Source organism: Mus pahari, chromosome 2 (genome assembly GCF_900095145.1).
Source record: "Mus pahari chromosome 2, PAHARI_EIJ_v1.1, whole genome shotgun sequence".
Taxonomy (NCBI): domain Eukaryota; kingdom Metazoa; phylum Chordata; class Mammalia; order Rodentia; family Muridae; genus Mus; species Mus pahari.
Window position 1 is genome coordinate 82,692,562 of NC_034591.1, and position 27,598 is coordinate 82,720,159.

Here is a 27,598-nt window from a genome sequence, read left to right on the forward strand (position 1 = left end):
TGTGTGTGTGTGTGTGTGTGTGTGTGTGTGTGTGTGTGTGTGTGTGTGTGTATCCTAATCCCTTAAATGTGGACCTGAACATGATTTACTGTGCTTCATAAGTTCAGAAAAGAAATGATGAATGCTGCTAAATTACCTATTTGCCTGTAGTGGAATAGAGCAGCCACATGTAATAAATATTAAAGCCATCTCATCCTGAGGACTTATATGGGCAATGAATTACAAGGACCACTATAATGTTAGTCTGGATTAATCATATCTCTGGGCCTGTAACTCACAACTACTTCATGACTGCACCCACTGTTGACCATTAGTTAAAACTATATTGAAGTTTGGTATACAAGTTAGAATTTATTTTGCTGACATTATTCTCTGACATTTTAATTTTAAAGTTTTCCATTCTGAGGCTTATTTTAATTGCTAAACATTTCTTCATTTCAATTGTGAGAATGAGAAAAGCATAGAGAGTGATGGTCACATAGGGTTGGTTTTCCAATCACAAATGTAAACATTCATCTTTCCCACAGTTTAACAAACACCAACTCTTTCTTTAGATCCTCATTGCTTTTATCTTAGTAGTGTGATTATAGAACATCAAAGAAGCTGCATTTCACATCTTGTGTCACAATATATGTATTTACATAAATGTTATTTCTCAAAGTCGATGCTCCATGCCTTAAAGGTGAAGACTGCTGTACCTCACCTGCATCTGCTTTCTTGTGGACAATGTCTTCATGAAAGTGTGTCTTTAATATTCTGAGATGGCTGTAGCAGATGGAATTGAGCCTGAGTTCCGAAGAGCCACTGATCTTCATCAGTATAGCTTGGCGGAAGCTGGATCACTACATCTGTTACTTAGCTGCTATAGATTCGGCTGGCTCAAAGTGTTAGAAATATCAAAGAAATTCATAGGAAAGGGCATTTTATGAATCTAAAAATGTCTTACGTGTTACCTATCCTCATAAAAAATAAATACTAGATACAGTCTATAAGAAAACATTTTTACCTTGCTGTTTTTGCTTAAATATAATCTTTCCAAAATTGTTTCCAGTGAATTTTCTTAATAAAAGAAAAGATTATGATTGCTGTTTTTTTTTTGTGGATTTAGGTTTTGAAGTGAACCTATTAAATGTAGTAAATTAAAGCTTCATATAAGAAGGGATATTGATCTTTCCACTCACATCAAGTTTAGTAGAATGGTAGATGGTAAGTGTATTTGCTTATATTGCGTGCTTCCATCCTTACCATGGAGGGTACTACTTAATAAACTACTGAGTGCTTTCTTCATCACTTCATGATGAGAGCGTTTAAATAGGAGCACAGGAACAAGGACAGTCCACAGAGGGAAAGAATGTGTCATCTTCCATTGAACACTGAGGAGCGTAAATTTTCAAATATATTTTTTCATTTTTCTCTTTACTGGGCCAGAAATGCAAATATTTGAGAAAATAATATTGGAAGTTTACATTTCCTCATCTGACAGGAAGAAACTTGCAAAAACAATGATTAGCTCAGTAGACAGTGCGTGAACAAGAAGTGGTCTCCATAGACTATCTGTGTTTAATCAGCTAGGTACATAGGTATGAAACTTAAATATTTGAATTTTTGTACAACTATTTCAGTTACCAGAATATTTGAGCAGACTGCCCCAGTTCCTCTCTATAAAAATGAATTTCCTGTATGTTTCAACAGAAGCGGTGTATATTACAGTGCAATATGCTACACCCATTATGTAACTTGTCTCAATGATCCACCTGTAAACAGATTAAGGAAAGGGACTCAAGACTTATATCACCCTCAAAAATTCAGCTTTAGAGTCTTACAAGATGCATGAAAACTGCCAGCACACTTCTCAGTGGAAAGTCCTTAAGCTGAACCTAAATCAATTCTGCAGCTATACTGTAGGAATCTAGCAACCTAAGCCTCTCTGAGGGTTACCAACCTCAAATTGTTCCTCTGGAACTGCTTTAAGGCCTTCTGTCCTAAGCATCAGAAGTTATCAGTGTCCACCAATCACGCAGGACCTGTTTTTAAACAGTATTCTTTTACATTTTTATTTCATTGAAAATGCTTTTTTACATGCAGTATATTCTTATAATGGTTTCCTTTCCTCAAACCCCTCTGAGATCCTCCCCATGTCTTTATTAAGGAAGAATTTTATACAATATACTTATCATATTCATGACCCAATGGCTTTCCCTATATCCTCACTAGCTACCCTGTTGCAGGAAATATTTTAAAAAGTGGCAGTTTCCCACACTATCGCTGTCTACTCACTATGCACAAATAGGCATATACTGTCAGGCTAGTCATTATCATAGCGTACATAGTTTAAAGACCATGAGCTCTCTGAAGGTTTCTTTTCTCCAATAGTGTACCTACCGCAGCTTCTTAATACCTCTACTATGGGGTCTATACATAGAATATAGTGACAGAAGATATTCTTATGTGGTCTTGATCAACACTGAGTCTGGGATATATGAAGAGGAAGCACTCAGATATAGTCTTACCCTTTGCATAACCTAGAACAAAGTCCCACACTAGTGAATAAGTCAATGCCACTCATTTCAGCTGCTAATCCAAACATGACCTCAAGAACAAAAGCTAGTTGAAAACTTCTGAAATATCTACTGCCTAATCAGATGGATTGGATATTTCTAGACCACTCTCTCAATTATTTTCTTTCTTGAAAAATAGCTGTAGACTTTGCTGATGAATATTTTCTCGATAGTTTAAATTTAATAGTTTAAAACCATCCAAAGGACAGTGGTTGCATGCTTTAGGCAATGAAAAAAAATGCCAGGAAAAATTTTAAAAATTGTTTCATTGATCTTTCTATAATCATCACATAATTTTAATGCTTCAGTTTAAAATTTCACTCATAAAGCTTCCTAACATTATTTTGCTAGAAATAGTATATCTAATAGCAAAGATAATGTTGCCATATATTGGGGGTATAAGCACAGATCACAAAGTAGTAACTATAGCACTAGAATACTTAATAGTAGCAAAGTGGGATCCCCCACCATGGAGGATCATTCTAAATATGCTGGAAGAGGTCATTAGGTGGCATAGTGACTGTTTGACAAAAAAGAGAAAAAAATCAAGATGAGTTCCTAGAGGAAGTTCAAGGTCACTGATATACCACAAAAACTGTAAAGTTAGACCAGGGAAGATGGACGTAGACCTCACTTGATGTGCCAGGATGTGTGTATATGGGGGGAGCATGTGCTCAGAGGGAAGGGGGAGAAAAGATGAGAGGAGGGACTATGGGAGGGGGAACCAGGAGGGAGCAGCATTTGGGATGTAAATAAATAAATAAATAAATAAAATGTTTAAAAAATAAAAATCAAATTAATTAACAAAAGAAATAAAAGTAAAAATTAAAAAACCATGCCAGGTGACTACTAGGACCTTTTCATTTTAGAACTGTATTAATTCTTTTCATTTTAGAATTTTATTAAATATGGTATCGGTGCATGCCTGTAATCCAAGCACATAGGAAACAGAAGCAGGTAGTTCTTTGTTAATTCAAGGTTAGCCTGGTGAGCTCCATGACAAGCAGAGCTACATAGTGAGACCCAGTCTCAAGAAAAAGAAAGAAAGAAAGAAAGAGAGAGAGAGAGAGAGAGAGAGAGAGAGAGAGAGAGAGAAAGAAGAAAAGAAAAAGAAAAAGAAAAAGAAAGGAAAAAAGGAAGACAACAAGCACAAGAACAACAGCAATAATAATAAATCTTAAACAGCATTGTTTGAAAGGAATTGAGGAAAACATGCTTTTCATATATATAAAAAGTATATTGTGTGTGTGTGTGTGTGTGTGTGTGTGTGTCTATGTGTGTGTGTGTGTGTGTTTAAAAGAGAGAGAGTTTTAAAGCCTGCATCCATTGTTTCAGAGACGCAGTACACTTTACATAGAAAAAGTTCTCATGCATGGTCATTAAGACCTATTAAGAGTCTTACTAAATAGTAGTATTCACTGTAAGAGGGTTTTTCTCAAATAATTTATACTTCATTGGTAAACTACAGGACAGCAAGTTATATGTCTACTTACAGTTAGTCTAAGTTAAAATACGTTCAAATACTTGTTCAGTTGATCCTGAATGGTTCTTCATGTCATAAAATAATATTCTTTGATCTCTATCTCACAAAAACAATTTTCCTAAAAGAATGATGTCATATGTTTATTTCCTCTGTGGTGGCATAGGGTAGAACAGCATCATGGTGCCAAACTTAAATAACAGCAGACATCATTGTCTTGACCAACTGGCAGCACCACTAGAGTTATTAATGGTTTGCTCCTTGTAGGACTGTATATTTCTTTGTTTCTCTTTTTTTCTGAGACAGGGTCTCACTATGTAGTGCTTGCTGTCCTGGAACTCACTATGTAGACCAGGCTAGCTTTAAATTCACAAAGCTCCTCCTGACTTTGTCTTCCAAGTGCTAGGATTACAGGCATACATCACTGTGCCTGGGTAAGGACTATATTTCTATTTCACTTAAAAAGATGTTCTCTTCCTGGTTACAAACAGATAAATAAGCTGGACAATGGTGGTTCACTCCTTTAATCTCAGCATCCAGAAGGCAGAGGCATGTGTATCTCTAAGTTCAAGTTCGAGGCCAGCCTGATCTACAGAGTAAGTTCCAGGATAGCCAGGGCTACACGGAAAAATACTGCTTCAAAACAAAACAAAACAAAACAAAAAGAATATATAAATGACTGTTGTAAGTATTGTCAAATGTCTTAAAGGATTATTTCATTTTTTTTTTGAGAGAGAGAGAGAGGGTCTCATTGTGTAGCCCTGTCTGGCAGGAACTCAGTAACATAGATTAGACTGGCCTAACACTTGCAGAGACATGACTGCTTCTGTCTCCTGAATTCTGTAATTAAAATTTTGCACCACCATACCTGTGAAATAATCAGGTGGCAAAACATTTTTTAAGAATTCTTTTTAATTATGCACGTGTGTGTGTATGTGTGTAAGTGCATTCATGCGTGTGTATGTGTGTCTATGTATGAGAGAGTGCATTCATGCATGTTTGTGTGTGTGTGTGTGTGTGTGTGTGTGTGTGTGTGTGTGTGCGCGCGTGCGTGCGTGCATATGTACATCCCCTCAGAAGACAGAAGTATCTGAAGCTGGAGTTACATGGTTGCAAACCATATGAGCTTGGGTTCTCTGAAACAGCAGGAAGCATTTTTAACCACTGAACTATCTCTTTGACCCTACTTCAATTTTTAAGTCCCCCTCCTTTGTAAGATGGAGTTTTCCAGTACTTAGTTAACACTGAACAAGCATCTCTTTTCTACTTTCTCCTTTTTCACGTGGATATGCATGTTCACAGGTATGGGGATGCACATGCGGATACATGTGCATGTGAGTGACATGCTGAGGCCTGAAACTGGTCTTGAGGATTTTCCTGCTGGGATCTGGGAATCTGATTCTTTGATCCTTTTCCTTGCGTAGTAAAGCAGTTTGGTAATTGAGCCATTGCCAATCCCTCTTTTCCTTTTAATAATAGTACATCCTTCTTTAAATATAAATAAACTAACTTTAGGGCTAGTTATTTATTCTATGAAGTCATTAAATTTTATCTTTACCTTTAATAGTTTTCTAGACAAATTATTGAGAAATCTATTATATTTGTTTCTTTTATTCCTTTTTAAATTTTTAAATTTATTTTGTGTATATGAGTATTTTGCCCACATGCATGTCTGTGTGCCATGTGAATACATAGTGCCCACAGAGTCCCTGAGTGTAAGATCCCCTTGGATTGGATTTACAGAAGGTTATAAGATAACATTTCCATTCTAGGAATCAAACCCAAGTCCTCTAGAATAGTGGTTCTCAACTTGGGAGTTACAACCCCTCGCAGGGAGTGGGTCTGAATGATCTTTTCACAGGGGTCACTGAAGTCCACAAGAAAACATTATGACTCGCAACAGAAGCAAACTTTCAACTATCAAGTAGCAGTGAAAATACTTTTATGATTGGTGCCACCATAGCATGAGGAACTGTATTAAAGGGTCTCAACATTAGGAAGGTTGAGGACCGTTGCTCTTGAAAAGCAGCCCTGCTCTCCAGCCCCTTCATAATAAGTTTGTGCGTTGGTTATTTTTTTACTACTGGGACATAATATCTGAGAAAAAATTCTTCAGAGTAGAAGGATCACAGTTTTTCATGGGTTTCAGACCCTGACTGCTTGGCATTGTTGCATCTGGCCTGTATATGTTAAGTCAGAGAGTGTCATGAAGAAAGGGTATGCAGAGAGGAGGGGAGGTCTGTGCCTTACAGGTGGCAAGAAGCAGGGACAGAAAGGAAGGGCCCAAGGACAATAAATGTCTCACAAATCAGTCAGCCTACTGCCAAGAATTATTCCCCAACTCCTAAAAGTCTGTGCAGCTTTGATTCTGTCAGTGAACTAATGCACTAATGAAGCCCACGCCCACATGATTCATCCACCTCTGAACTGTACCACCAGCTGCAGCCTTAGCATTCCACACATGACCTTTGCAGAGTTGGGGAGATATGACAAATACAAACCATGATGACAGGCTCCCATATGAATGATTGTTGAGTGAAAAATATCACTAAACTATATTCTAGAGGACCCACTATGAATTTATGCTTCTGAATATTGGTACAGAAGAGTATAGAATAGTTCTCCTCATTGTAATGACCATCAAGGAAATGGGCTTCTTTGGAAGGGAAGATATGGTATAAAATAAAATTTTCTAATGCATGCTAACAAAACACTCAAGAAAGACTTATTTAGGCACTAACTGTAAGAGATCCATAATAGGACTTCGAAAACAATGAACTAAGTTGGACAAAGAAGACAGGGCAGAGATTTATGGACAGGGCAGTATTAGTAATTTCTCCTTAATGTGAATTGTGAGCATTTAAAATATAGGTCGTGAGGAAGCCAGAGAGGGTGTAAAGAAATGTACCCTAGTTTAGAGTCCTAGTAGCCTAACAAAACAGCATCTCTCAACAATTCTAGAAGCATAGTTTTTGAAAATGACCACCTATGTGGTAAGACACAGTGCAGTGGAAGCTCAGAAACATGTCTTTAACATTCTTGCAGTCCACATGATAGCTGCAATTCAGGGATGCTTTTATTACAGCCACACTTCCTGAAAACATGGATACTAGTCTACCTCCACTACATGAAAGAGCTTTAGACTAACAGAAACACAAATATGAGTTTGCCTAAACACATGTAGCCTATAATTTTTGCATATACTACTGTAATATTTATTATTCTATGAATTTTTAACCTTAGATCCTATTTTTTTCTCCTCCATAATTTCACAGGTAAAATATGGAAACTATGCTTTTGTATGGGATGCAGCTGTGTTGGAATATGTGGCTATTAACGACCCCGACTGTTCCTTCTACACTGTTGGGAACACTGTTGCTGACCGGGGGTATGGCATTGCACTGCAGCATGGCAGCCCCTACCGTGATGTCTTTTCACAAAGGTAAGGCTACTAAATCATCTATATAAAAGAAGGAGGGAATTTAGACCGTAAACATGTACTACACTGCACTGTTCCATCACATTTCCCTTTGTGTTACAAAATGCATTACACAAAATCAGTTCCTAGAAGTGTGTCTTACAAGAGAATTCTTGTCTAAAACATGGACTATTTCTCCATAATTAAGAGGAAAGTATTGCTGTTTATAACTTCTTTTACTCTCCAAAATTGTATGTGCCAAGTAGAGTATATGTGCTACAAATTCCAACAGAAGCTAAGCAGACTAGTCTACATGGTAGGAAGTGAACAGCAGAAAGTTGTGGAAATTAACTTATTTCTAGAAACATTAAAGCACAAAAAATGTACTTCAGGACCAAATTAGAATACTAACTTGCAGATATATACATGGGATATAATCATCTGAATTTTATGAAGGAAATGGTAAAAGCTTTAAAATTCTCCATCTGGTATTAAAGTGCATATGAGATGTTTGTCATGGAACACAAAGAAAAGATTATAAAGATAGTTCATCAAGCTTCAAACTAGAATGTTCCATGACAGGAAATAGTTTAGCAATATATTTGTTTGACAATGTATTTAACATTGAGAGAGGATTGTACTGTTCTGCTCTAGTTACAAGACAAATTTTGACTTCAGAGAGAGTGACTGTCTTCTAAGTAGAGAGATTGTTTACGTGACACTAATTGTTCCCTCTATTACTTGTTACTCACTAGAAGATAATGCCAAAACAGAAAGACACTTAGTTTCGGACAGCAAGCACAAAATATAAATTTCAGCTGTGATTTTTCAAATCGTTAAATAGCAAAAGAGCAGAGGTGGTATGTATAATTAGGCCACTCTCTATATGAAGTAACATATTCCCAACATAAGATGCTAAACACTGTTATTAACCTCACTTTACATTTGAGAAAACATATTCAAAGGTTTATAGTTTTTCAAAGTCACAAAGCTGAGAAGCAGAGATGGCCTTTGAACCCACGCTAACATGTCAAGATCCTACCACATGCAAGTGTGCTGGACTTGAGTGAGAACCATCTAAACCACCAGTGTGCCTGCCAGGTAGTTGTCTCCTTCACAACAGCGTGCTGGGCATCTGTAGATGGTTTTTAGAAACTTAAGCAGTCAAACTGAAAAACTTCCATTAGAAGAACAGAGCAGATGATAAACACTGAAACTCTCTTATAGCAGCTGAGCAAAGGCAAACAATATGTCCATCAGAAATGGGAAACTGGGATAATGCTTCATTTCTTCTATCCCATCATCTTTTGCTACAAGTAGCTCAAAGCTCTAGTCAACCAAGATGCTAATTCTTCCATCATAGAAGAACTGTAATTCATTATGACTTTAATTGGTAGATTCCAAATATCCCCTCTTACCTAATTTATTTCATAGCTGTTTGAGCAGCTGGAGCAGGAGTTATACAAAATTGTGAGCCATCTTATGTGGGTGCTGGGGACAGAACTCACACTACAAGCAAATAACTGGAATCTGGAGGCTTTAATGAGTGAACAGAACAATGCTAATTAGTTCCACCTCTCTAAGCATCCTTCCTTGCAAAGGTAGGGCCCGCCTGCTCTGTGACCAAGTGGCACTAATAGTGTCAACACACGTGACAAGCTTTGTGTGCTTCTCACACAATAAAAAAGAAAAGAAAAAGAAATCTGTCCTTTTGTCATAACTGTGCTTCTGTCCATCCACATAGGGAGTTCATCTGAGGCCATATTTATCCCAACCTGAGCGATCCACACGAGAGTCTCTAGTGACTAGGATAGTCAACTTTACTGTCCCTCCAGCAAATCTGAAGGAATTCTGAGACATATTTAAGAGTACAGGAACACAGGAGAACGAATCGTAATCCATACCTGAGCACCTACCGCTCACCGTAACCTTGTGCCAGATACTCCTCTAAAGATTTCATACTAACTCTGCCCACTGTCCTCAGAACACCTTTGGGGAGGTGCTATTGGCATTCCATTTTACAGTCAGGAAATCCGACTAAGCAACAGCTCTGATAATGGTTAAATTATAGTTAATAAGTAGCTGGGTTGGGATTTGAACCTCCAAAGTCTGAAGTGTGAAGGGAAGAGGAGGAGGGAAGACTCCGTGCTCACCTGGAGGAGTGTGACTAGGAACACAGAAGGAGACACGATGAGGAGAAAGTGAGAAAATGTGTTTGTGTACATTGAATTTATAGTGGCATATAGATGTCCGGGTGAAAAAAATTTAGAAGTACAAGATAGGAGGCTCAGCAGGATGGATGAAAGAGATAGAGTTAGGGTATAGTTGTACAAAGTAGGAAAAAGCCATTGGGAGACAGTATGTTGAAAGAACCAAGCTCTGGTTCTGACATTAAAGAAGAAAGAGAAAGATGGAGAAAAAAAAAAAGAAAAAAGTGACTTTAGAATGAGTAAACACAGCAAACTATGAACCTTCCATTCCTAGGGAGGATCATCCCTGAGTTGTGTGAGTATTCTGTGGCGATTTTATTTTTTCAATAAATCTCAAGGCCAGCTCAGCGATGTTTGGTGCCTCACCCTGAGACAGCGCCTGTCAACCTCTAAGCAAGTGTCAGAGCACCTGGGGGACCTGACAAAACAATCATTTTTGGCCTCCAGCCCTAGCATTTCTGATTCTGAAGTGTGCATAATTTTCATTTCTACCAAAATTCTGGTTACTGCTGCTGCCGTCAGTGCTGCTTTAATAGATTGTTAACTTTCCTGCTCTTTCCTATTATCCTTTCCAATTTATCTCTTTTATTGTTTCTTTTATCCCTTCTACTCTGTGATATATTCCACGACATTTGGAGATTCTTTTATTTGTAAGGACAATTGTGGGCCAATAACTCCAACATTCTTTTAACCTCATCTAAATGTGAGATGTCACTATGGGTGATTCTTGTGCTTGGTCTTGACTATTGACATTAACTGGTGCTAGGTCACCACATGCTTATCCATTGTCTCAACTGCAGTAATTTGGTGTGTTTGTTTTATCTTAGCTCCCTGAAAGTAAAGATGTTACCAGTTATAGTCACTAAATCTTTCCTAGTTTTCATAGAAAACATTACAATGATAGTTTTTTGAGGTTTGAAAAGGGAAATCGTGTGTCCTATATTCCAAAGCTCAACTCCAGTGTTTCCCATCTGCATCATATCAAAAATCCCTGTGAGCGTAAATGAGAGGTACTATGTGTTGTAAAGTCATCTTTATATAGGCTACTGCAAAGAAAGTCCAAAAAGGAAAGACTGACCCTGAGAGGGGTCAGATTACACATAATTCTATATTTCCTTAGTCTTATTCTTTGATATTTCTTTCTACCAACAGAGTTGTAGTCGTCAGAATCTAGTCCATCTTCAAAACTATTATGTTCCAAATGTAAGTAGTAGTGAGTGTTGAAACAGGCATGATGAAAATAAGGACAGAAAGATATATAAAGGAGCGAAACATTACTCTCTTTCTCCCTGCTGTCTTAGTTACCCTTCCTACTGTTGTGATAAAATAGCATGGTCAGAAGTAAAGGGTTTATTTTAGATTACAATTCAGCATTGCAGGCCATCACTGACTGAAGTCAGGGCGGGATCTCAAATAGGGCAGGTACCTAGAGGCAGAAGCTGATGCATAACCCATGAGAAGTACTATTTACTGGCTTGTTCCCCTTGTTTTGTTCAGCCTGCTTTCTTATAGCACTCATGACCCCTAGTCCAGGAGTTGCTCTTCCCTCAGTGAGTTGGACCCCCTCGCATCATTCATCAACCAAGAAAATGCCCCACAGAGTGCCAACAGGCCTTCTCACAGGCCAATATAGGGGGAAGAATTTTCTCAACTTAAATTCTCCTCTTTCCAAATGACCTGGCTTGTGTCAAATTAATGTAAAACTAGCCAGCACACCTGATAACTGATTTCCAAGGCACTGTGAGATTCTCAGGCCTGACTTGTGCCTCTGCCTTGCTTTCAGACCTCACATTGCCTCTGGCTAACTCCTGCCTCAGCTTCGAGAGCCTGTCACACACACACACACACACACACACACACACACACACACACACACAAATCTGCTCACATATTGCTAACTTCTAAAGCCTGTTCACATGCAGATATCAGCCCGAACAGGACAGTCACCAGTCCTTCATGAAGTGAGGTATCCCCACTTCATGACAAATAAGTCTAATTATCAGGACAAACAAGTCTAATGTTAACTCAATGAACTCGATTTAAAGAGCTGTCATTTGTTCTGAGATGTTATCTTTTTATACCAGGAGAATGCAATGTGCTTCCATTTAGGATAAAAGCCTAGGGTGTGTCGTCTTCCGGTTTTTTAATCCTGAGAAAAATCAAAACTGAGCAACCTCTATCAATACTTCCACTGTCCTCTTTGTAAACTAAGGGTCTTAAAACCTGTGTGTCACTTACCTTTACTGTGCCAGAGTACAGGTGTGGGGAGCGATAATGAGCGTGTAAGCAAACAGTGCAGGGCCTCCCTGTGGCTTCCTTTCTCTGGCGGTTTGGAGCTGGGAAGAAAGGGTGGCGTGCACTCCAGGTCCTGAGCCAGTGCTGCTGACTCTGTCTTTCAGATTCCTTACATTTAAAAAAAAATTTAAAAAGGCCCTTTGGGAGGGCTTATGCAGAATTCTATGTCCTACTTTAAATCTGAGAACTTTTTTGACCTTCATTGCATGTATAAAATTGTAAAAAATAAATGAGAAAAGTGGCTTGTTCAAAGAAAAGCTTAAAAAAAAACTTCAAGCAAAGCTTTTCTGTGTTATCATTGATTAAAATAAAAGGAGAACAAACTGAAGACTTAAATGGAGTTGTCCCTTGAAACCTTTCATACACATGCTACAATTTTTTTCCATTATGAAACAAAGGTTTGTAGAGCTAGCAAGCTGAATACAAAATGATCAGATTCAGTTTTATTCAGATGTGAAGGTGACCATTTTGGGCCTAAAATAGCCATTGTGACCACCATCTATAAAATCATTCACTGAAAACTGGCTTCCTTTAGGATACAGAGTCTGCATAATCTCACAAAAGATGAAGAAATCCCTTCCGGAAAAAATGTAAATAATGAGCCATTGCATGCCACCTTCAGAGCCTCTCACATCTTCTGCCAACAGTGAGAATCCATCTTAACCCCAACAGTAGAGCTCCAATTGATGCGTTCCCACAGCTTAGATGCGTCTTTCTTTGCCACCAGAGATGCTCTCCTGTACACAAGCAGTTTCGCAGGCAGCACAGAGGAGTCATTCTTTTGAGAACCCAGGATTTAAGTCTCAGGACTGCCAGATTGCACAGGGGAAAGTTCTAAAAGAATGTGATTACTCCACTCCGTGGAGCTCACACTGTACAGGAAGGATGGGCCCCATTATGAACACCAGCAACCAGCATCTTTGGGTTGCCAACTTTTCCTGCTCCTGTCATTATAATTTAAAATCCATGCAGCTCTGTTAGCCGGGTGTTTACTGTGGGACTTCACGCCATTTCGACATTGCCATCTGTGACTATGTCGATGCTTCCCGTCAGAGGACTAATGTAGAAAATAACATCGAGGACACATAAAAATTTCGGAGACACCCGAAAGGGAAAACACAGATTTGTCTCCAGCAAAAGGGAACGTGACCTGATGAGCTTTGTGTAGATAACCCCAGCCCACTAAAACTCGCATTTGTGAATTTGATAAATTAACTTCAGACTGAGCCCAAAGTAAAGCAAAGTCAGGTTCATTAAAGATAGAAAGGGACTCGAAGGAAACCCTGTCTTAGACACAAGTACGGGCTTCTGTGAAGGAGTGGCAGTTAGGGTTCTTTGCAGTGGGAATCTATGGGACCTTGGTGGCTCTCAACTATGTGTTGGCCACATATAAAGTGCCATACATTTAAGATGAACAATGACTTACACTGTAATCAGCCTCAGTCTAAGACATTTACTGTCTATTGAAACGTGAACAAGTGCCCTTCTGCTCATGTGAGGTATGCTGAGAACATGGAGAAATCTGGGTGTGTGGAAGTATTAGCAAGGTTTCCTAGATGAATTGGTGCTGAAAGGACAATTCAACAACTGAAGTTGGAGAACATTTATTTGAGCCAGTGTTCTCGACAATAAAGAGGCCCTAACCCTAATAACTCAGAAGGTGATTATATATTAAAGAAGTAATTGAAGTTAAATAAAGTCAATGAATTGTGCCCTATCCAGTATAACTGGTGTTCCTGTAAGAACAGAAGATCGGAGAACAGAACTTGCAGGGACCCAAGAGAGTTGAATCTCAGAAGCTATTAACCTTTCACACAGCCTGAACCAATGCTTAGCCCCACGAATTGAGAGAGAAAAGGCAGGTATGTTTCAAACTATCAGCCCCGTGTATTGACTGTAGGGAACCTAGCAACAAACAGAGTTGGTGAAGTAGAATGGACAGGAGAAAGAACTTCCATGAAGCATCAAGATGGTGGGCATTCAGCCAGCATGCCTTAGAGAAGATGGAAAGACCAAGGAACCTCTTCGGTTCATTCAATGAGGCTAGAAATACCTGGCCATGGTCCAACCTGAGCCTGAGCATGATCAGAAGTCACTAAAGGATCTCAGGCATGCCAAACACAACAGGTTTAATTTCCATAAAGATCTATCTAGTTATCAGTGTTCGTTATTTATTATCTAGATTGTAGTTCTGGGAGAGTTATCATAAGTTTATAGCACTAATCCAGGTGACACATGATGTACACCCCAAACAGAGTTTAAATGGGGATAAGAATTAGACTTTAGAAATAAGGAACCATGTGGAACATTTTTTAACCTTGTATAAACTACAGAAGAAAGAATGGGGACAATTTAAGCAGTCCCCAAATGCCCCACACTCACGCCAGTGTCTACTCTTCTTGAGTAACCTCCCTGATAGCAGAGAGAGGACAAGTTCCATTTTTATGAGTTAACATATTTGGCAATAGCTCCTAAGGCATCTGCCAGTTCCAGTGAATCTCGGTCTTAGACTTTTGAACTCTCTGAGACTGGAGAATACTAAATTCATTCACACTTCTAAAAAGAACATGGTTGGAGGCATATTCTATAATACCGATATTTATAACACTGCCCAGAAGTGTTCTGTTTTGTATGTGTGAAAACTGCCTGAAGAATATGCACAGACCCTTTCAACTTACATCACCAGCTTTGACATCCCTGCGGAAGAATGAGCTGCCTTCCAAATATAGTTAGCCAGGAGAGAGGGCCAGGGAAGGAAGAAAAGAAAGAGGGAGGAGAAATGAGGGGAGAGAGGTTTTTCCACAGTAGCTTGACAGCTTAACTGAGCTTTCAGGAAATACCTTACTTTTAGTACACAGCAGTTTCTTTCTTAGGTGACAGTCCAGACCCTGTTGGACTCTACACATCAAGACCTGATTTTATTAGGAGTTCTATCATTGGAGATGCAGAAGTCAGGAAAACATATGTCTCATGTAAAGCCAGGGAGTCTCATACTTTATTTGCCAGCTATGCAGTGTTCAAATATTAGAAGGATTTAGTTTTATTAGCTCTTTCTTCAAATGTCCCATTTTAAATGTCAGTATGCCTTTCAAAACTGAGAGCAGGTTTTAGCAATTTATCAGTCAACATTTCCCCCTACATTTCTGGATGTATCTTAATGCAACACTTCTTTCTGATCCATGGGGGATATGATTCAAGATCCCAAGTGGATAAATACAGCCGCCAGTAATGCTAAACCTCATATTTATGTAGTTATTTATCCATAGGCTTTGTTATCATTGGCATTGTAGTATTAGAGTTGAGCCATCTTTCTGTGTTTTATGCTCTAATGCCTTTCTTGCTTCAGTCGTCTTGAACTTTGCAGCCATTATTAAGTAAAATGAGGGTTACTTCTTCACGAACACTTTGCTATTGCAACAGTCTTATCAGCCTAAGGATACTGGCAAGAGTGGGTAGAATATGCAGGGTGGATACACAGGACAAAAATGTGATTCACATCCTGAACAGAACAGTACAAGACAGCACAAGGTTATAACATGATGGCATGCGATTTTGAAACTTAAAATTCCTAATTTTTTAGAAATTTTCACTTAATATTTTGGACTGCTTTTTAGAGTTTTTCACTTCATATTTTGGACTATGGTTTACCAGTGGTGATTGCTGAAACTGTAGACATAGTGAGACGACTACTCTAGTGGGTTTGATGTAACCCTGGCTGTCCACTAGCCAGCTTCGTCACTTTCAACACTTAATGCTCATGTCAACTTTCTAATCAGATTTCCCAATTGCCCTTTACTACTTTTTTATCTTCTTAAACAATGTCTGACTTTCCATGCCAGAAAGTTTTTAAAAGACCATCGCTTCATTGCGTTTCCCATGGAGGCAGAGGCACAAAGAGGGATGATAACTCTCTGGCCTCTGCTTTATTCATCAAACATTTTTGCAAAGTGCATTTAGTAATTTGCCATTGTAACCACTGGCATCGGGAGCTTTCAGGGCCGAGTTCTGACACTGTATTTAGTTCATCCTTTGACTGCTCAGCTAAAACTCCCATTTGTATGCATTTATTCTGCTCTACACATTATGTTATCAGTCACTTTCAATATTTCAAAGCCACAGCAGGCTCTTTCTGACACGCATTTGTCAGAATGAACTGCCTTGATTGCTATTATTACAGACTCCAGTGCCCGAGTAAGGGGAAAAGCTTATGTAGTACCAGAATATTGAAACTGCCCAATAAAACAATAGACCCAGGAGGGAAAAAATAGAACAAATGTATTTAAATCGATGCCTTGAATGTCTGGAAAAAATCTAAGATTATGAAATAAACATATAGAATTCAAAAACATATAAAGAAAATACAATGTGTTTTTGTAAAGGCAATAAGGAATTGATTGAAAAATACTAGTGCCCTGGTGAATAAAAGCACATGTCTCCTTTCCTGTAATAAAGTGTTTGGACAGGCTTTGCTAATGGGGAGCCTACTAAACAGCAAAGGCTATAACAGAACCACACACTTGGGCTAAAGTAAATCTTATAAAAACCTATACCTATAAGGAACTAAATAGAGCTCCAGACGCATTCTTCCCTGATCATGTTTGGAAGCCTACAAGCATGCTCTGGGAGGAAAATGCAGGACACCTCCTGCTCTTAACACCACCTTTTGACCTCATCTGTAGGTCAGGACAGCATACCAGAGAAGTAACTGGGAAATCCAATTTTGAATCAGCAAACCTGGTATGCAAAATGAGAGGGCTTCTTTAAAATCTCTCAAATTTAAAACTGATATAAAGCATGACATAAGAAGATTACATAAATGATGGTAATTACTGTGACAAATCTCTGTTCAAAAGGAACTTAAGATATAGAAAATGGAATTTTTACCAATTATGTCATGGAAAACAGAATGGCTCAACCATGCTATGCTCTTGTTTTGAGAAAATGAATAACCTTATAAAATTATCTTATACCATATATTCTTCAATATATTTTTCATCATCAAAACCAGAAAAGATGCATAGTTTGGAAAGTTAGGTTCCCTTTAAAAAGAGAAAGGTTATCAAGGTACAAGAGTATGTGTCAGCCGGGCATGGTGGAGCACACCTTTAATCCCAACACTCAGGAGGCAGAGACAGGCAGATTCCTGAGTTCCAGGCCAGCCTGGTCTACAAAGTAAGTTCCAGGACAGCCAGAGCTATACAGAGAAACCCTGTCTCGAAAAACCAAAAAAAAAAAAAAAAAAAAAAAAAAAAGAAAAAAGAAAAAGAGTATGTGTCTACAAACCAACCCAGAAACTCAAGATCTTGACTGAGATAGAAAGATTGCAAGTTCAAACCTAGCCTGGACAACCCAGAATGAGGGCCTCTCTCATAAAATATGTGATGGAGAAGAAGCACTCACATTCAAAATTGAGTAATATTATTAATATTAGAAGAGCTGTAAAGGAAAAAGCCAAATATGTAGCGCCTATGTTTCTAACTTCCAGAAATGTTATCTTTCTAAAGACATAATGTTTAATACCTACATTATTTAAAGCTTCAAGATCAAAATTTCTCCTTCTAATTCTACTTGAATCATATTGAATCATATATTGAAATATTAAAAATGTGTTTTAAATGTTCTAGGTATCTTATTTACACAGACATTATCACAACTTTCTTACAAATACAAATAGTTTGAGTATCAGTTCTTCATAACAGCATGAGTTCATGTTCACAGATTCAGCCATTACAATGAAATATACCTTTCATTAGAGACATACATTAGAAAATATTTACAAGTTTTTTGAGAAATACCATCCACAGTTTAATTTCTATGTTCATAAATGGAAATAGTGATCCATTAGAAGACATATGTCTTGAGATTTTCTAATTGAAAACCAAGAGTCAGATTGGACATAGATTATGTCATAAAGCATAATTGTATATCAGTGTATCCCAGCAAATTTAAAATACTAATATGCTTACTAAAATGTTGATTTGATATTACAACAAAAATAATTGATTCTGCAATCAAATTATTTTCTGAGAAAAAAAAGAATGTTATGTTTCAAGTTTTATCCACTTAGACACAACAGACCACACACTCACTCATACACAAACACTGAGCCACATCACCTTTCCCATAATAGATTCGTAACTATCACATGAGAAAAGACTGCTATAATCGGGATAGACAACGATTCTAACACCACTTTACTAAAACATCCTGTGAATGGCTTAACATATGTAAAGTCATTGTTTCTTTTAAGATCGTTGAGAACAGTTCTCCAACCAGGTAGTTTTGAAGATGTGATTTTTTTTCCAATGGATATTTTATTGCTTCTGATGGGTGAAAATCTGAGTATATTCTTACTCAAGAGAGAAAATGAAAATCTCTATACCAGTTGCATCTATCTGTGATAACAAATTTCCCATCTAGCCTCAACTTCCTAAATTTGATTAAGGTTCTAGCCCTCTTACATACAGTGTGTTTTGTTTATTATGCTCCTGTTTTCACAAACGAGAAAGTGATACTATTTCAATGCACAATTTCTATAAAACTGGATATTTCTAAAAATAGAAAACATGTAGTATTTAATCCCAATGCATGATTACCTCGTTACAGCCTCGCTCACAAGTGAGTTTACAAGGAAGTAGCAGAAAGACGTATGGACAGTGTAAAGAAACTAAATAACAAAAGTAAATAATGGTATTGTCTACCAATGCTAACATATAAAAATACATTTTCTCTAATATTACATCATCAGTATCTAAGGATAAAAATACTATTAACTAATATTTTATACTTTTAAAAATTGCCAAATCTAATTCAAAGAGTTCATGTATTTATCCCCATTCACTCAAATGTAGATTTTATAGGCTTTGCTGTGACACTCTCAAGCCACAGATATTATTCTGAACTGTCTGTATTTACCTGTAAGCATACATATTTGCTTCAGAGAAAATGTGTAGCTATTATTTCAATCCATGGAAAAAATGCATTTCCACCCATTTTTATGAAGAAATTGCCATAGGAAACATGAGGAAAAACTCCAAAAAAATGACAAATAGCATTGCATATTAAAATTGGAGAAGGAATGTTCCCCCCCCCAAAAAAAAAACAGTTTTATTTCAGGTTTTTAATTTATTCTTTAATCTTTTCTTTTACAGTTCAGTCTTTATCCCCTCCCAGTCCACCCTTCAACTGTTCCACATCCCACACCTCCCACACCAGAGAGGATGTCCCCACTCTCCCCAACCTACCAGACCTCCCCTCTTCCTGGGTCTCATGAGGGTTAGGTGCATCTTCTCTGACTGAATCCAGACCAGGCAGTCCTCTGCTGTATATGTGTTCGGATCCTCATATCAGCTGGTGTGTGCTGCCTGTTTGGTGGCTCAGTGTCTGAGAAATCCTGGAGATCCAGGTTAGTTGAGACTGCTGGTCTTCCTATAGGGTCACACTCCTCCTCAGCTTCTTCCAGCTTTTCCCTAATTCAACCATAGGGATCAGCAGCTTCTGTCCATTGGTTGGGTGTAAATACTTGCATCTGACTCTTTCAGCTCCTTGTTGGGCCTTTTGGAAGGCAGCCCTGATAGGCCAGTTTTAAACAATTCTGTCCTATCTGGGCATGAGACACATATGTACAATCCCAGCACTCATGAAACTGAAGTAAGATAATGACCTTGCTATCCAATTATGCCCTTTAAAAAAGTAGAAACAAGTGAAAATTCCCTTCTTTAAGTCCTTTAAAAATAATTTTAGAATCAGCCTCCAAATTGTCTTAAAATAAGTGGTAGTTATAATGCAATTCATTTTGTAGTTATGGGATCATTGAGGCCAGGACACTGTTAATCCCAGCATATTATTACAACGGGATGCACTTCATACTTACAAAAGCTCTGAGACAAGCCAGTTAGCCCATTGCCATACAATTTGGCTATTTCGATTTATACAGTTGTGTCAATATTACTACAGCTCCTGAGAGTTAGTCTAATGGCAACAATTTTGGGGTAAATCCTATTGATACCAAATATCGTATTTAAAGACTTCTTCTGGCCTCTTTGGAGAAATTGACTGAGCCTGATTTCTATGATCAGCAAGACATTTTGAAAACGTAGTGAATATTATGAAGGTCACTTGGAAGTTTCTGAGAAGTGTTTTGGAAACATAATGGTAATGCTTAGCTATATGTTTTATAGCTCTGTCTCCCATTACTCTGTTATCTTGCCTAATAAGAGAAATTCTTTCTAATGTGTCTGTTAATTATTTAATAATACTTTCTGTGCTTCAAAATCATATACCCCATGTAATTCTTAGTATGTTATATATATTTTTTTCATAGGCTTGGGGTAAATGTTAACATTCCAGTGTGGATCAACTCAATACATTTGAACTATTGGTAGAGGTGGAGAGTTCATACTAAGCTCTAGAATCGTCCTCTAGTAGAACCTCCCGATGATGTCAGCTTTAGCTCTGGTAGGACATGGATGCCTTTCACCATCGTGCTAGCCCTAAATGTGGGAAAAGCAAATTGAGGAAATACCATACACTCTTATCAAAGCCTCAAAAACAAATTCAGAAAAGAAAAGGAAAGGGGGTGGTCCTCCTACTTCTGTTCATCTCTCTCCCAACTTCAGAGAACTCAGACTCAACGCCCTGGTACTCATTTGTCTGTTTTCTGTGGTTGAGTTTTTACTTAAAATGTTCTACTTAAGTTTCTCCTTGGGGGACTATCTGGAAGCTACATTGAGGACAGAAATCTATAGTTGGATTGCCTGAGGTACAAATTCCTTGTATCACCTACTACAGCTGCCAATTTCCTTTTGAGGGCAATCAGGATGTTCATTAGTAATTGAGTTGAAGCAGAGAGGAACTTCATTTGTACCGAGTCAGTGACCTGGATCAGTTTCAGAATGAATGTTGCACAGAAATGGACCATTCCTTTCTACTTCCACTGGGATCTGGGACAGGGTTGTTGCTCCTACCTCCTTCATTAATATGGGTAGGGAATTCTCAGGAGCAGAAAACGAGGCTTCATGTTTGTCATTTGCATGTTAGAGGATCATTTATATGTCATTTGTCATCAATCTTAGGGTACAACTAAGCATGATAATTTGGGACTGACACGTTGGGTTGTTTCCAGCTACATTACTTAGATGGTAATTGATGAAGTGTAACAATACACTCAGGTGAATTATAGCTTCCAGAAATGCATCAAAAAGATTTAAAAGACATATATGGAGTACCGTGAGTAAGCATCAATATAAAATTGTAGAAATTCTAATGATCAACCAAGTAGCATTATTAAATATTGACATGATAACTAATGCTTAATAGCAAACGTCATCATAAGCATGCTGCAACCAATTGCTGGTCTTAGAGATTTGTGTATTACCTCTTTCCTATATTTGAAACTATCCTAAGGACTGGAGATTGTAAATAGCTCAAGTGATTTGCCCAAGATCAGAGGGAAAGTGAATAGTGGTGCTCTTTTCAGACCCCAGTGTTCCAGCATCCATGATTGTAACTAACTTGCCTCATCACCAGTTGTGAGGAATAACAAAAGGGGCCAAGCACCAAAAGTATATTACCTTCAAATTCGGAATTGTTTCCAGAAAAAGAACTAGTCATAAAGGGATGAAGGGGCTAATAACAACATCCTCATCAATTTCATTATTTGTGGTGCTTAATCTCCCGTGAATGTATTACTGAAGAAAGCAAACTAGATAACATTTTATTAAAAGTCTCTAAGAACATGAGCACACACGTGTAACATGGCTGCAATAAGAACAGCACTTTGTGTAAAGTTGTTCCTACCCTTGTGTGGGGTCTCCGCATTACTGGGGTCTTCAGTGCAAGCAAGCCTAGAACGTGGGGCATAAGGTAGAGCATCCATTAGCAGCAGTCCCAGCCAAAGGAAGAAAGCCTAGCATAGCAACCTCCAACAATAACAGCATCAGCCCAGCTGATGGAAGAGGCATATTTACCAAGCTTCCAAGGTCTGAAAGGCATTAAGTTCAGGTAAAAATTTGTTTAAAGCTGGGGAAAATGACCCCATGGCATCTCCAGATTCAGAAACTCATGTAAGTGATTCCCTAGTAAATCAAAGGAAATTCTCCGGGTGGAAAGGAGACAGATGAATGACACTAAGGTCATCCCACTCTCTCCTGTATATGTATAGAGCAAGAAACATATTACAGGTTCAACCATGCATCACTAATGGTCTTCTGAACTTCATCACTAGAACATGCCTAACAAAAAAGTATACCCATTAAACTGTACAAACAAAAATCTCTGAAATTAAAAGAAACTTGAAAGATGTCATATCGAAAATTAGGGGAGAGTGAAAAATGGAAGGTGATAGTGTCGTTTTTAAACATTGGCATTTGTGTTTTGCACTGTGTGATTGGCAGCTTAGAAACAAGCATCAGGAAAAAGTGCTGTCATGGAGGTTTAGCAAGTAGACCCAAGCATAGCTCTCAGTTGCCACTGGGAATTTCCATTCCTGTCTGAGCTTCTTTTACATTTTAAATTAGACTTCATTCTTAAGAAGCCCCAGTAGTGAAAGCTGAAACCATATCAAGATATAAGGTCTGACCCTATTGTAGGGTTTCATTTTAAATTAAGCTTCTAATAGCCTCTTTTTTTGTAATAAAATTTCTCACATACTCTTGACTGCCTATCATTCATGAATACCAGCATTGTTATGATAATAGTGCCACAAATAAGGCACTATTCTGATTTTTTTCTGATGCAGTCTCACAAGTATTTCTGCAAAGTAGAGTAAAAAAAAAGATATAATTAGATATTAGAATTGCATTTATGAGCATCACCCATATAAATTATTTCATGTGTAAATCAGGAAACCCTATATTTCTACCCACTTTTACTCTATGTTTCAGTGTCTCTTAAAATGCTATCTCCATCAAAGTAGCTTTTATATATGTAAAATGATGGCCATTTCTCAAATTATACTTTATTTTTCTTTAACAGAGACCAACTTAAATGGTGTTATTTTGATTTGCCAGTAGATGGCTGAAGTTCCTAAGAGAAGTTTTATACACAAGATAATCCTTAAAGCCAGAAAAAAAAAGAGCATACCTTAATTTTATTGTAAAAAGGAAACACATTATGAGATGCTATTTGATTCAAGGAATATTTTGACCTTTTTAGAAGTGATTCAAGAAGTAATGATACTATTTCTGTTGGTTTTTGGACTGAAGATGTTCTCATTCTCCTGACCCTGAGCTTTCAAGGAAAAGTTAAAAAATAATTTTAGACTGATTTTTTTAATTATAGATATGCCAATAATTGTAAATGTCAGAAGTATGTACTCTACTTCCAAGTCTATAATGTAGCCTTGCAGAGTTTCATGCATTCTGGCTGAAGACATGAGACTGAACATTAGAAACAAAGGCCTTTATTATCCACAACGCAATAGACAGAAACAGCCATTTTCAACCCCAAGTGTGAGGGTACTTATTTGGAGACCAATCCATTAAAACTTGCTCACATCAGAAAACCTCCGATCCGACCTACACAGACACTGCTTTAAAAACTGTCCAAACATTAGCTCCAGTTGCCACGTGATCTCTCTTATCGAGTCAGATAGAGAGCAATCTGTTCTTCGCCTGAAGAAAAACAATACTTTTATCTGAAGCTATATAGCCATACAAATTTTCCTGAAGAGTACCGGGCAAAAGCTGTCTCAGACATTCAGGAACAAAATGGAGAGTGGATTCCCAATAAGAAATCTTCGTTAGTCACAATTCCGCATCTGAGAATTAGTTTATTTGATAACACTAGTTGTACACTCAAATCAATTCTTACATAATTTTCACGGTCATTTGCAGATACACAGAACTGTTAAGATGTGAACTGCTCTATGCTCAATCCTTGACTTGGAAATCAACTCATAGGTATAAAGGGTTTATTTTGACTCTGCTTTAGACAGTTCAGTTCATTAGTGGTTGATTCTGTTGCTTTGGGTGCATAGCATCAAATCATAGTTGGAATACAAACTGGGACAAACACAAAATGGCACAAAATTACTCACCTAATGGCCAAGAAATAAAAGAAATAGTGAAGAAACCAAGCTCTCACAATCCCACTTAAGGGATGTCTCACTAGAAAGCACATCTTTGGATTTCACCATCCTCAATAATTGAATATTAAAGACACATGGATTTAACTACTCAAAAATCTCAGGATTTTTATATATGAATTCAGAGTCACAAAGAAAGAGATCACCACTCCAACTGACCAAGACAAAACATAACTTTTTGTGAAGAGGGTACACGCAGAAACGTGAACACACAGAGATAAGACCTTAGATTCTTTCCTAACCTACGTGCTGATTCCAAGCCTTTTCCCCATTGACTGGGGATCAACCTCACAGCACCATTCAAGAATCAGCCAGCAGGAAGTGAAGGGGGATGGAGCCATAACAAAGGCTTTACTGGGTTTGATGGGAGGACTAAAACCTTTACATAAAAGTCTCATGGAATGAAAGAGATAAAAGATTTGAGTTCTTTGTCCTAAACACAAGTCCTACAGTAGGAATATTTTTAATAGAAAATATTCAGATTTAATGTTTCTTGCAAATGTCTTCCTATAAGTCATTGGTGATGGGCGTCCAGGAAGCTCCCAAAACAATACAGACTTGCTCTTGGTGGCCCACAGTACTGGGTGGTAAGACCATATTGCTGAGTATATCACACAGGTCATAGGACATGGAGAAATCAAACTGGAGCTGAGATGAAAGCTTTTTCATTGATGGCTAGTTTTCACAGTGCTAGAAGATGCTGTGCAGCCTGCTGAGGGAAAATAATCAGCAATAGTGTTTTTCTGACTGTGAGTGCTGTGAGTTAATGACTGGCTGTAGAAAATACCCTCATTGGTGCAGTAGTGCTATGAATACTAAGGGGTGGCCTGAGTTACTTTTCTATTACTGGGATAATACAATAAGACTACTTATGAAGGAAAGAGTTTATTTGGAGCTACAGCTGCAGAAAGTGAGAGTTTACATTGTGTTCTAGAAGTATGAGCAGAAAGGCTTTGAAACCTCAAATTCCACCCTCCGTGACACACCTCCTCCAACCCAGCCATACCTCTTAATTCTTCCCAAATAGTAGACCAAACCTATTTCTTAGTCAGACTACAAGTTGGGGGTGAGAGGTAACTGCTATTTTAAAACTGGATTGAAGATCCACTTTACAGAAGATAATGCATGCCAAGAGAACTCGTGGTATGCATGGCTAAGAACCTATGGCTTGGGAAGTAATAGGCGCTAGGGGAGAATCTACTACTGCTGTTTGATAAATGAACATGGTGTAATACTACCTCTAAACCCTTAGCTTTACTTCTATAGGTTAGTAGAGCTCTCATTGGAAAAGTTTCAATTTGTAAGAGATAGCAGTCAAGACTAAGATTCACAGCTGGTAAAAGTACAGAGAATATGTGATTGTAGAGTATTCTATAGAAGTAAAATTATCTAAACTCATCTAGTCTCTCTTACACATACACAAGACATGATATAGAAGAGGATATATATTAGGGAGAATACAGTTTTAGTAGTAGAAGGATAGTGAATAAAAGGAAAACACGTGTTGGAAAGAACTAAAATCCATCATATACATGTATGAACCTGTCAAAAATAAAAAACAAACTGAAAAGCTACAGGTTATGTATACACACACACACATACATACACACATACATACACACACACACACACACACACACACACACACACACAAATATATATATATATATATATATATATATATATACACATCCTGTAAACAAGTGTTCTTTTGAGGTACATTTAATGCATACATTTGCATTTTGCATTTTGTAAATTGCTTTTTCTTTGCTTTCCATTTGTTGGTGACAGCTGTATAGGATTGCATTAAATAGAGCTTCCTGCTAGAAGGCTCTGGTGTGTTTACGGTATATTCATTAGGTAATTGCATTCAGGTGTGGGTTCTGCTGCTGTTGGCCACGAACCCAATGTTGGTGAATCTATAATAAAGACCAAGTATCTTTAAAAAGCAGAAGCATACATAAACAAAGTTTAGTATGAATCTTTTGATCAAAATGTGAGCAGAGGCTCTCAGGAATCCAGTTCTTTATTCCTCTTAGGAAATAAAATTAAGGGTTTGAGATGTGTGTGTGTGTGTGTGTGTGTGTGTGTGCGCGTGTGTAAAACAGTGCAGCTATGAAGAAGGACCCAGTGTAGAGTTGGCCAGTGTCTCACCTTCACTGTCATCCCTGATAGTCCTTAACAAATCAAGAATGTCACTTATCAGCCTAAGTGACACTGTGACTTTGTTCTCAAAGGCCTCCATTGACTTTCACTCTCAGAATCCAAGACACTGTCCTTAGTCCTCCAGCTTCTGGCTGGCCACAGATAGGTGGCTTCTGACCTCAGCTACTCTGCTCCAGCTGCCCTGGCTTTCTTGCTCCTTCTGGACCAGCCATCGAAGACAGGTTCCTTCCTCAAGATCTTGTCACTTACTTATTATCGTTTACCTAAAGTGATCTTTTGTGTGCGCTTTGTTGGTTGTCCTGTTTGAAATTATTGTATGTTTGTCATGCATATTAGGGTTCTGTTTTTTAACAATTTAAAACTTCTTGCTCTTTTTCCAGAGAACTAAATGTTTATTCCTTCATCCCTTGGGAGTTATTTGATTAAATGTCATGTCTTCACCGTGGCTGTTACTGCTTAAATTTAACTACCATTACCACCACCACCACCACACACACACACACACACACACACACACAGGTCTTTATTACTTTTCTATACTGTGAAAAGACAACATACCAAGGCAACTTAAAAGAAAGGATTTAAGTGAGGTCTTGCTTACACTTTCAGCAGATAAATCTGGCAGGAACTGTGGCAGTGGGAAGGAGGCATGGCACCAGAGCAGCAGCTCAGAGCTTACTCCCTGATGCACAAGTAGAAGACAAAACAAAACCAATTGAACAAACAAACAAACAAAAACAACAAAACATAACAAGCAACAACCAAAACAAAGCAAGACTGGGCCTTCTGTGGGATTTTGAAAGCTCAAAGTCCCAGGGACACACCACCCCCCAACTAGGCCAAATCTTTCAAAAGAGTTCCACCCACTAGGACCCTTGAATTCAAAGCCTTTGGGGGCCATTCTCATGAAAACTACAAGGAGCCACCTCCATATCACTCTGCTTTCTGGCTCTTAGTAACACTCTGGCTACCTGATATGAAATAAACATGTTTGCAGTAGTCTGCGTGTAACCTCTCCACAGTATGCAAGGACCCTTCCTCTTTTCATTCTCGGCTAAATACCCAAAGCCTACAGACTGCCCATTTCAAAAGAGATCTGTAATGTTTGTTTGATAAATGGAATTTAAAAAAAAAGAAAAGAAAAGAAAAGAAAGCCAGGCGTGGTGGTGCACGCCTTTAATCCCAGCACTCGGGAGGCAGAGGCAGGCAGATTTCTGAGTTCGAGGCTAGCCTGGTGTATGGAGTGAGTTCCAGGACAGCCAGGTCTACACAGAGAAACCCAATCTCGAAAAACCAAAAAAAAGAAAGAGTGGAGTGGATCTCTTTCAAAGAAATGCGAGCATTAAAAGAAAGAAAGAAAGAAAGAAAGAAAGAGAAAGAAAGAAA

At 38.1% G+C, this 27,598-nt stretch overlaps 1 protein-coding gene across 2 annotated transcripts in view; it reads left to right on the plus strand.

The window, feature by feature from the left end:
- Grid2 (glutamate ionotropic receptor delta type subunit 2) overlaps positions 1-27,598 on the plus strand; it is a 1,393,897-nt gene that overhangs the window by 1,241,529 nt on the left and 124,770 nt on the right. For both annotated transcript variants that reach the window (XM_029535429.1, XM_021188898.2), the window contains exon 14: positions 7,314-7,480. In XM_029535429.1, the coding sequence (XP_029391289.1) occupies positions 7,314-7,480 (167 nt within the window). The remainder of the gene's footprint in view (positions 1-7,313; positions 7,481-27,598) is intronic.